This window comes from Hesperophylax consimilis, chromosome 21 (assembly GCF_061612785.1).
Source record: "Hesperophylax consimilis isolate HC1 chromosome 21, BYU_Hcon_1.0, whole genome shotgun sequence".
NCBI classification, from domain to species: Eukaryota; Metazoa; Arthropoda; class Insecta; order Trichoptera; family Limnephilidae; genus Hesperophylax; species Hesperophylax consimilis.
Window position 1 is genome coordinate 11758013 of NC_142856.1, and position 10999 is coordinate 11769011.

Genomic DNA, 10999 nt, shown 5'->3' on the forward strand with positions numbered 1-10999 from the left:
ATCACCCTTATCTCTTCACTGTGTTGAACAAAACAAAAACATTAGTTTTTAAATGTATGGTGGCGCCGAAAATCCATTAATATTAACTATAGCAGTCGCACATTAAGGATGTGGAATAATATTATAGTATCATATTTATTTTGACGCAGATATCTAAATGGTTTTATCAAAAATATTAAGGACATCGTAAAAACTTGAGATCTTGTTATCTCATAATGACTTTGGCTCTGCACGTCCGATATACTCCCCACGGTGCAGTCTCTGCTGCGCCCAGCTACTCCGTCGGGCGTGTTCTGTTTCATCCCAGCGTCTCGTGTTTGCAGTTGATGTCATTGCAAGGGGTTTCGGCTAGGCAGGTGTTGTCGTGCTGGTGATTGGATCGGCTGGTGTTGTTGAAGCAGGTAGTATGACGGCGATTTTAATGGCCGGTCTAACATATATTCCGGAACTTGTCTGGATACGGGCTGTCCTGACTTGTCCGTCGGCGGCGGGCACGGCCTCAAGGACGCGGCCACGCGGCCAGCTGTTCCGTGGCAGCGTGGAGTCCATAATGACCACCAGGTCATCCTTCTTAATGGGTGTGACCGGGTTGTGCCATTTTTGCCGAGCTGCCATGGTGGGAAGGTATTCTAGAAGCCACCGCCTCCAGAATATGTCTGCAAGTTGCTGGCCGATACGCCACTGGCGGCGAAGGCATATTTCCTCTTCCTTTTTGCCAAACATGGACAAGAGGGGACGCTTTCCAGCCGACCCTAGAAGAAAGTGGTTGGGGGTCAAAGGCTCTTCGTCGCGTGGGTCAACTGATATGTGAGTGAGTGGTCTGTTGTTCACTGTGAATTCAGCCTCTGCCAGGGCCGTGAGTAAGGTTTCTTCTCTAGGTGCCCGTTCCTTAAGTGTGGTGCTCAGGGCTCTTTTTACTGACCGTACAAGCCTCTCCCAAGCTCCCCCCATGTGGGGCGTCATTGGAGGTATGAAATGCCACTCAATGCCCTGGGTGGCTATGGCATCAAGCATTCTGGCATCGTGGCTCAATGATACCAGAGCGTCTCTCATCTCTGCATCGGCTCCATGAAAATTTGTTCCGTTGTCGGAGTACATGGCTGCGGGTTGTCCCCTTCGCGCAGTCATCCGCTGTATGGCCATGATGGCTGAGTCTGCGGTCAGTGAGGCGGCCAGTTCTAAGTGAATGGCGCGGGTCGAGAGACAAGTGAAGATGGCTCCATATCGTTTTTCCCGATGTCTGCCAACCGTGATCTCCATAGGCCCGAAGTAGTCGAGTCCGCAATGTGTAAATGGGCGGATGTGATGCATCAGTCGAGGTGGTGGTAGCGCCCCCATTAGTGGTGGAGAGGGTTTGCTTCTCCTTATGTGGCAGGTGGGGCAGGCGTGTGCTATCTTCCTGCTTGTAGTGCGCAGACGCAGTACAAAAAAATCGCCCCGCACCTCTGCGACCGTCTTCTCCGTGCTGGGATGGTCCGCCTTCTGGTGGTAGTGGCGAATCAGGAGCTGAGTGTACGGGTGGTCTCCATCCAGGATGACGGGAGTCCGTGCTACACACTTCGTTTTCATTCAATCAATCAGCCGTTGCCATGAGGAGAATCTCTCGATGGATGGTAAGGCTTCCCTTGCAGTTGATAGAAGGCCGACGTAGTGAGGCTTAACCTCTAGTGTCTGGTCGTCGGGCCTTTTGACAGGTGCACGCTCTTTTGGCCACGCACTCTCAGGTAAAATGATAAAGGCCGGGCCGGTAAACCACCTTCCTTTGGGTGATAGGTCGGGCACATCTGAGTCCCTTGTACCGATGTCAGCGGGATTGAGCTTGGTTGGCACCCATCTCCAGTCGAGTATGTTGGTTAACTCATCTATTTCGCCCAGTCTGTTTGCCACGAAGGCAGAGTACGTACGTGGGTCAGTTCGTAACCAGCACAATACGGTTGCAGAGTCTGTCCAGAAGTACGTTTGGGATATACGGGCCTGGCTTTCCTTGTGGATGGTCTGGGCTAGTCTTGCCGCGATGAGTCCGGCTTGTAACTCAAGGCGGGGAATGGAGAGGGGCTTCAGTGGCGCCACTTTGCATTTACTGGCCAGAAATGTCGCCTGTAGGGATCCATTTACTTCTTCGGTGTAATAGGCGACAGCGCAGCAGGCTTGTTCTGACGCATCGCAGAAGAGATGTAGGGTCACGCTGTTCTGCTTGAGATGGAGGCAGCGTCTCGGAACTGAAATGCTGTGTGTATTCAACAGGCTCAGCCATTCGGTCCACCTCTGTGTATGTTCAGGGGTAATGGGGTTGTCCCAGCCTATACTCGAGCGCCACACGGCCTGCAGCAGTATCTTCGACCGGATTGTAAGGCAGGAAATGAAGCCTACTGGGTCGAAGATTTTCATTACTATTGAGAGCAGCTGCCTTTTCGTGGGTCGCGTGGCCACTTCTGGGGTGATCGCCTCTTGGAATGAGTACAGGAAGTTATCAGTGGATGGGTCCCAAACTAGTCCGAGCACTCGTTCCGTCTCCGTACCTCCACCGCTGATCCGCACTGTGGAACTGGCCCGGTCTTCTGTGGGAACACCGGCTATGGCAGCTGGACTGTTAGATGCCCAGCTAGTTAGGTGGAATCCTCCTTTCGCGAGGAGGGTGCTCACACCGTGGACGAGTGAGGCAGCCTCCTGACAACTGTCTACCGCATCTAGGTAGTCATCCATGTAGAATTTAGAACGAATGGCTGCTGCGGCAATCGGGTTTTCATGTTCGTATTCCCCGGCTACCTTGTTCCGGACGAACTGGGCGCTGCTCGGTGAACAAGTGGCTCCGAACATCATAGATGACATCTGGTAAGTATCAGGTTCGTGTTGGTTCGGTAATCTCCAGAGGTAGAGTTGGGACAGCTGATCCTCCCGCCTTATCTTGATCTGCAGAAACATTTCCTTGATATCTGCGGCAATGGCGATGTTTCCCTCTCGAAAGCGCAGAATATTCCCTAAGAGGGAAGACAGCAGGTCAGGGCCGGTAAGCAGCTGGTCATTAAGGGAGGTCCCTCGGCATCGACTGGCGGCGTCAAACACTATCCTGATCTTCCCTGGCTTATTGGGGTTTGTCACCGCAAAGTGCGGCAGGTACCATTTTCTGGGTGCGGTTGTTGACGCTTCCAGTTTAGACAGCTTCCTGGCGTATCCTTTGTTGACCAGCTGGCTCATCTTGTCGCTGTAGGCTGCTGCCAGATTCTGATCTGCTGCCAGCTTCTTCTCAAGGGAATGAAGTCGTTTCAGCGCGCACTGCCGGTTGTCAGGCAATGTGGCTTCCGGATTACGCCACAGGAGGCCAGTTTCCCACCTCCCAGTGCGAAGAGGCCGGGTAGTCGTGTTCATTAGTGCGATGGCCCTTTGTTCGCTTGCCTGGGTTCTCACCGCGGCAGTTACGCCAAGAGAGTCGACGGCAAAGTTGCATTTTACCAATTCTCTTAGGCGGATATCTGCGGCTGATTCAATTTGTAGTGCCAGCGTCGTGGATTTATTGTCACTGCCAGTCCCGACACCCCCATGGGCGATCCACCCCAGTGCGGTTCGTGACACTATTCGCGTAGTGTCATGGTCTTCGCGCACTTCCCGTGAAACGATCAGATGAGCATTGTCTTGCCCTATCAAAAGTTTTGGGGTGACAAGGTTTCCCTGGGCCTGTTGTTTTGGCAGGTTGAGGTCGGAGATCGTGTTGGCGATGATGTGGTAGGTGTCACTGCTATCACATCCTCTTATGGTCAGCTTCACTCGGCGGGAGAGTGTGTCAGAGGTGCACATCCCTTTGGCGCCATGGATCCGTATGCCGCGGACTGGGCCGCTCACCCCGATCCGTGTCGCGATGTCAGCGTCGACAAGTGTCACAGTTGAGCCTTCGTCGAGGAGCGCGAACACCAAAACTTTGCTTCCTTGGGGGACGCCCAACATAACCTGCACAATTTTTAACAGCACGCTCCGGTCCGTCGTCTGGCGTCACAAGTTAACCTCACCGACAGCACCTTCCGGTACGAACTGTGGGTCATGAAGCAAACGGTGATGTGGTGATCTGCACCCTCCTATGCCGCACCATGCCTTGGTTTTACAGTCCCGTGAGTGGTGTCGATCCAGACACTTACAACACAGGTTCTTCTGTCGCACCATTGTCCACCGGAGGGCGAGACTTTTCTCCGCGAACTCGGCGCACTCGCGAGTTTTGTGGTTGCCACCGCACTGGCCGCAACTTTCACTAGACAGTTTGCGTTTACGCGTATTGTTCATTTTATTTTCGCAAGGCTCACTCCTCTTACGCGATGTAACAAATTCAGCGGGTCTAGAGTCTGGTTTAACTTCTTCACCGTTTACTACATGCACCTGCTCGGTCCGTCGCGGTCGAGGTCGCACTGGGTCGATCATCCCGCTGTTGGGTATAGCGTTAGCCATACTTTTTAGAAATGCTGCCAGCTGAGTTATTGTAGCTAGACTCGTAAGACCACGTGTCTCATACAGCCAGGTCATCCGTAGCGTAATCGGCATCTTTGTTGTGATGTCATTCAGTAGGGTGGGGTTGGTCAGGTATCCGTCAGTCCTAAGGATCCTAAGTGATGTCACCAAGTTCTGGACGGTTCCGGAGAAGTCTGCCAGGTCCTCAAGGGTTGCGTCTATTGTGAGATACGGCAGCTTTTTCACCTTTTCCAACATCAGCGTGGCTATTGCGCTGGCGCCACCGTATCGCTGCTCGAGGACAGAGAGGATCTCTGGAACTTGAGCGGGATCCATGAGGAGAGGGCCGACTGCATCCCGAGCCTTCCCTTTTAGTGCACGCTGCAGCCGGATGAGGTTTTCAGATGAAGTCATTCTGCAAGTGGTTGTGGATTGGGTGTACTGGGCTTTCCATGTGGGCCACTCGAGCGGGTCACCCAGGAAGAGGGGAAGATCCTTGGCCGTGGTCTGCCTTGCGATTAAGGCGGCCATCCGTGTATCGTCCTCTATCGTGCGAGGGCTTTCTTGGGCACGGGACGTGCGAAAACCCTCTGCTATTGCTGAGGTGATCTGGGACAGCTGATCAGCGCCTTTTTGCACCCACTCGTGAGTGTGCTGTGCTGTCTCATCGGCCGTAGGCAGTGGCGGAAACAGTGGTGAAAAATCCTGACTCGTAGGGAATTGCTGCGATCTGTTATGCGTAAATTCCACTTCTCCAGGTACTGCTGCTTGGGGCTGTCGCTCGGGGTACTGTGGTAGAGTATAATCGGCTATGGGAATGCTTGCCACGGGTGCCGTGTGTCCCGTAGTTTCCGACAGTATGTGCACTGAGCGTGCATTCGAGGCGGGTCCGGGTTTTATGATAGCGTGGCCAGCATTTGAGGCGGGCCGTGTTCCCGGCAGTGTACGCACCGGGCATGCATTCAAGGCTTGCCCGGGTGCTGTGATAGTGTAACCGGCTTTCGAGGCGGGCCACACTCCAGGCGCTGTTTGCACCGGGCATGCATTCGAGGCTTGCCCGGGTGCTGTGATAGCGTAGCCGGCATTCGAGGCAGGCCACGCTCCAGGCGCTGTTTGCACCGGGCATGCATTCGAGGCTTGCCCAGGTGCTGTGATAGCGTAGCCGGCATTCGAGGCGGGCCACGCTCCAGGCGCTGTTTGCACCGGGCATGCATTCGAGGCTTGCCCGGGTGCTGTGATAGCGTAGCCGGCATTCGAGGCGGGCCACGCTCCAGGCGCTGTTTGCACTGGGCATGCATTCGAGGCTTGCCCCGGTGCTGTGATAGCGTAGCCGGCATTCGAGGCGGGCCACGCTCCAGGCGCTGTTTGCACCGGGCATGCATTCGAGGCTTGCCCGGGTGCTGTGATAGCGTAGCCGGCATTCGAGGCGGGCCACGCTCCAGGCGCTGTTTGCACCGGGCATGCATTCGAGGCTTGCCCGGGTGCTGTGATAGCGTAGCCGGCATTCGAGGCGGGCCACGCTCCAGGCGCTGTTTGCACCGGGCATGCATTCGAGGCTTGCCCGGGTGCTGTGATAGCGTAGCCGGCATTCGAGGCGGGCCACGCTCCAGGCGCTGTTTGCACTGGGCATGCATTCGAGGCTTGCCCCGGTGCTGTGATAGCGTAGCCGGCATTCGAGGCGGGCCACGCTCCAGGCGCTGTTTGCACCGGGCATGCATTCGAGGCTTGCCCGGGTGCTGTGATAGCGTAGCCGGCATTCGAGGCGGGCCACGCTCCAGGCGCTGTTTGCACCGGGCATGCATTCGAGGCTTGCCCGGGTGCTGTGATAGCGTAGCCGGCATTCGAGGCGGGCCACGCTCCAGGCGCTGTTTGCACCGGGCATGCATTCGAGGCTTGCCCGGGTGCTGTGATAGCGTAGCCGGCATTCGAGGCGGGCCACGCTCCAGGCGCCACGGGGGCTTGGGTAGTTGTGAACCTGGAATCGGCAGGTTGGTGGCCTGCTTGCAGTGCGGCGGATGTCTTTGTTGCTGCTGCCAGGGCTGCAAGTAGGTTGGCGGTGTGCTTAACGTGCTGCTTCTCTCGAGTGCGCAACTCACGGCGCAACATTTGTATTGCATCCTCAGTTGACTCTGACCGTTGGTCATCATCCTCTCCGTCGGACTCCTGGGGGGCCGGGGAACTGTGGGTCAGGATGGGACCCCAAGCTGTGGTTGATTGTTCAATGGAGTCCGAGGCAAGCATAGCTTGATCAGCTTGCTGGGGTGCATCTTGGCTAATGGGAACATCAGTCGGAGAGTTGGAAGTAGGGTCCGGGGCTCGGCGAGACATACGTTTGTCTCGGTCTGCGGGAACGCTGGTTGCTGATCGCGACGCCCCGGATGACGTAGAGATTTTATGGCCACTGCGAAGCGAAGGCATCTTTACTGAAGCACGATTAAAGGCGTAATGCGTAGAACCGGCACGAAGGACCAATTTGTACGGGACCAAGTTAGTGAAGCCCGCACAAATACTGCAAATTCAATAGGGCACCGGCACACATTGACACCTTGATCTGAGAGTTTTTGCAGGGGCAGTAGGAAAACATTAAATCAAACAAGTATTACTTTCCCGAGAACTCTCGGATGAGAAGTGACTGTTTGTACCAGTTACTTCTCTATTTATTGGACAAAATTATACATTAAATTTCACACATGTTCAATGAGAGTAATTAGCGATCACCCTTATCTCTTCACTGTGTTGAACAAAACAAAAACATTAGTTTTTAAATGTATGGTGGCGCCGAAAATCCATTAATATTAACTATAGCAGTCGCACATTAAGGATGTGGAATAATATTATAGTATCATATTTATTTTGACGCAGATATCTAAATGGTTTTATCAAAAATATTAAGGACATCGTAAAAACTTGAGATCTTGTTATCTCATAATGACTTTGGCTCTTCACGTCCGATATACAAGGTTTACCTATTTTTTAAATTTTCTTTTTTAAAGTCTAATAAAAAGTTTATAACACTGCACTATGTGATTGATTGTTTATGTTATTGTACGATACCTGGTGATGGTCTGGATTGTAAGCCACACAGACCATCAGGGAATAATTAATTCCCTATAAAAAAAGGTTGATTACTAAATTCACTCTGCAGGCAGCGTAACAAATTATCATCCAGCCACCAAATACATAAAAACAGAGAACTCACCGAATATATCACTCGCATTGAGATTGGCAGCAATTCTTTAATCTCCAAATTCGGCAGCGGACGGCAATCAGCACAATAAAACTCGCATTTGCACCATAAAATAATAATCTGTGACGACAAGCTCTCAAAAGAGTAGAATTTCGAATGAAATTTGAATAAACATATTGTAATTCAAAAACTGTCACTTTCTTGTAAAAAAATATTTTATTTGAAACACATTTTAATTCAAAAACTGTCACTTTCTTGTGACAAAAATATTTTATTTAAATATTTATTTAGATATTTAGTCGTAAATCGACCAAACAGGAATAGTGGTGCCCTCTTTTGTCAAACAACATAATTCAGATGAATCCAGCTGCTTAATGCACAGATGACTGAATTTCATTGTCACTTAACTGCAGAGCAAAATCTATACAATAACTGACCAGAGATATCTATCCTGTCCACTATTTTTAATTTTAATTTTCAAATTTTAAGTTAACTTATTTTTAGTCTACTGCTTCTCCAATAACTATAGTATTATTTTAACTAATCCATATAGTAAGATATAAATTACTGAATTTATAATGTGGAAATAGCAAATTATTTAATAATTAGTGTGGTTTTATGAAAGTTTGTCAAAAAACATTGTGAAGTTCTTTTTAACTCAACTACACATGTTTAGTGGTATTCAAAGAGCTTCACATCATAACAACCTATTTTTCCGTACAATGAAGGTGCATATTAGTATGAGGATTGAAGACCAGGCATGCCTTCATTAAGACGGAGAAACCACTTTGGAACTACTGTTAGTTCAAACTTAACTACAAACCAAATACAATTTAGTTCAAACTTAACAATAATATGGAAACCTGAACACTAAAACACCGAAATAAGGAGATAAATGCCTTGCAAAAATGTAGTTCAAGATAAACATACTAGAATGGGTGTAGATTTTTTTTTATTTTTTATTGATTCATTGTAAGTATTTTTTATTATTTGGTAATATTAGCCTCACTGGTTGCTTTAACCTTGCTGAGGCCTCCATTTTACAAATTGTGTATGTAAATAAAGTCGACTGAAATTATATTAAATTAAATAAATTTAAATGAAAAAAAGAAATAAAGTAAAGAAAATATGAAAAATAAAATTAAGTAAAATAATTAATATATAAAAATATTAAGGCAAAACTAAACAATATGTACGTAATTATCGGACCTGTTCATTGTGAGACTTTTCTGCGCAGGATATGATGTTTGTTTTTGAACGAATCGCCTGCCGTAGCTTCACTACAATTAAATCAGGTGGTTAGATTATAACACATTTATAAAAGTATCAAAATAAATAGTGCAGGACCGAATGCTGATATTGCAATGCGAGTTGGACGTATACTGTCAGATTAATTTATTGACAAATCACCGAAAGTGGGAAAATCACACCGCTTGCCGCGATCCGCGAAAGTTTTTTGTTCCCCTTTCTCGGATTGGCCCGTCTATTCATTTGGATGCCTTTATCTGAAAGCCAAATATATATTAATTTTTTCAACATTTTATCTAGATTTTTTTTGGACGCTTTTAAATTAGTTGATTAATTAAAAAAATATGTTTCTGTAAAAATGGATGTCTCTGATCCCGATTTGAGGTTTTTTAATTAAGTTGGTTTCATTTACATTGCAGACATTAATTTGACATGTTGAGAGTACTTTCTACCAAAGTTCTATGCGGTGTTTTTTTATTCAACTATTTTTCTTTACTTGGACACCCTTGGACTTTTACCGAAAAAATTAAGACAATGGTGAATTTTAACCATAATTCGTTTAATGGTGATTAAGGAAGAGCAGTTAATTATTTCTGAGTCTACGGGAAGGATGAGTTTTAGTAGAGTAGGACCATCAATAATACAATTAATAATTGTGGAGAAACAAATTAGATCAAATTTTTCCAACGGTTTTCTAAAGGAGAAAGATTAGAGTTATCTCAATTTGACCATTTGAGTAATATCCTCTCTCTAATCCAAGCCTCCTGGCAATCCCTCTTAAGAACCGATATTGAACGGATTCAATTTGACGAATATGGACAGCATAAAAATGAGACCAACAACACAATCTTATTCAAAATTGTCACGAACAAAAGAGCAGTAAAATGTTCTTAGGCTATTTATGTTTTTGAAGTCAGAAGTTATTCTATTGATGAAATCAAATAGCTCGAAAGATTTATTAACAATTATATTCATTTGTTCCCGAAAAGAAATTTTGCAATCTTTGAGGAACACAGTCTCCAAATCAGAATAATAATAATAATGAACTCAACACTTTAGAATCTCATCAACTTCGATACTTAAATGTTATGGGTGGTGTAAGTTAATATATTGGCTTTCGTAAAATTTGTTTACTGGCCAATTCTTCCGGTCTTTGGGGAAATCAGCTGGTAATAATGTGTTGTCTGAGAAACAAAGGTTTTCAAGTTTGACTCTTTATTATAACAACTTTAAGGCACTCCACAAATTATTGCAATTGCAATTAACAAATTTTATAAAAAAATGATAATTAACTATTTGTTAAAATGTTTAGTTTTTTATATCAAATATACAGCTTACCTACATACAAATCAGTTAAACTAGTAATTATCGGCGATAAATTATACACTTTTATCGATCATACATATACTATATTATGCTTCATGGACATCCATACCTAGTCTCAAACACACATTATGTTAAGACGTCTCACGATACGACCTGACTGAAGCATTTGATTCATTCGTTCATGACAAGTCTTCATTCAATAGCATAACTCTTGACAATTACTTTTCCTTCAATTTGCTATACAGGTAAAAACACAACGAAGTGCCCCTTTCTGAATCTTATCCTTTTCATACGTTCAAAGTTTTAATAATCAAACAACAGCCTTCGGAATTCAACTTTTGATAATTTGTTAACGTTATACAATTTCTTATGCTAAGTTGTAATAACTGTTCGTCCAAAGAAAGGATCCAATTTAAATGACTTATTACTATCTCTTTAGATACGTTTTGCACGTGGTTTATCTCCACCAACATAATATTTGGACGAACCAAGTTTCCAAAGTACAATCTGACTGAATAACAAAGAACTTTTATTGGTTGGAAAAACACTATCTCACAATCCCTTCTACCAGTAATTCCTTTCTCCCCGCAAAATCAAATAAATCAACGTTAAAGTCCCGAAAAAACCAGATATCCTTTTAATCGCTTTGACATGATTAAAATGGCGTACGACCCCGACCGGAAAGGGAACTTATTCCCACACTGGGGACACAAAGGTGAATTTTTCACTTCCGGTATGCTAATAAGCTTCCGGAACCTTGCGGAAACGGATTCAGCAGACAAAGGGGATGAAAGAAGATGCCTAGAG

The 10999-nt window shown here is 46.7% G+C and overlaps 2 protein-coding genes across 2 annotated transcripts; both read right to left on the reverse strand.

Moving 5' to 3' along the window:
• Positions 1-348: 348 nt before the first annotated feature.
• LOC149413621 (uncharacterized) lies at positions 349-1569 on the reverse strand. The gene has a single exon (XM_089644436.1). It carries the CDS (start codon positions 1567-1569, stop codon positions 349-351), a length of 1221 nt encoding a protein of 406 aa, XP_089500562.1.
• On the reverse strand, positions 1570-6849 carry LOC149413622 (uncharacterized). The gene is made up of 3 exons (XM_089644439.1): positions 6528-6849; positions 4150-5456; positions 1570-3942 (listed from the first exon to the last, which is right to left on the reverse strand). Exons 1-3 carry the CDS (start codon positions 6847-6849, stop codon positions 1570-1572), a joined length of 4002 nt encoding a protein of 1333 aa, XP_089500565.1.
• Positions 6850-10999: the final 4150 nt, after the last annotated feature.

What these genes read in the sequence shown, in the direction of transcription:
- LOC149413622 (XM_089644439.1), bottom strand. Translation starts at nt 6,849, where the DNA reads ATGCCTTCGCTTCGCAGTGGCCATAAAATCTCTACGTCATCCGGGGCG. An exon ending in TGCAATACAAATGTTGCGCC is followed by an intron (nt 5,457 to 6,527) that starts GTGAGTTGCGCA and finishes CGGTGCAAACAG; the next exon opens with CGCCTGGAGTGTGGCCCGCC. An exon ending in TCGCCCTCCGGTGGACAATG is followed by an intron (nt 3,943 to 4,149) that starts GTGCGACAGAAG and finishes AAAATTGTGCAG; the next exon opens with GTTATGTTGGGCGTCCCCCA.
- LOC149413621 (XM_089644436.1), bottom strand. Translation starts at nt 1,569, where the DNA reads ATGAAAACGAAGTGTGTAGCACGGACTCCCGTCATCCTGGATGGAGAC.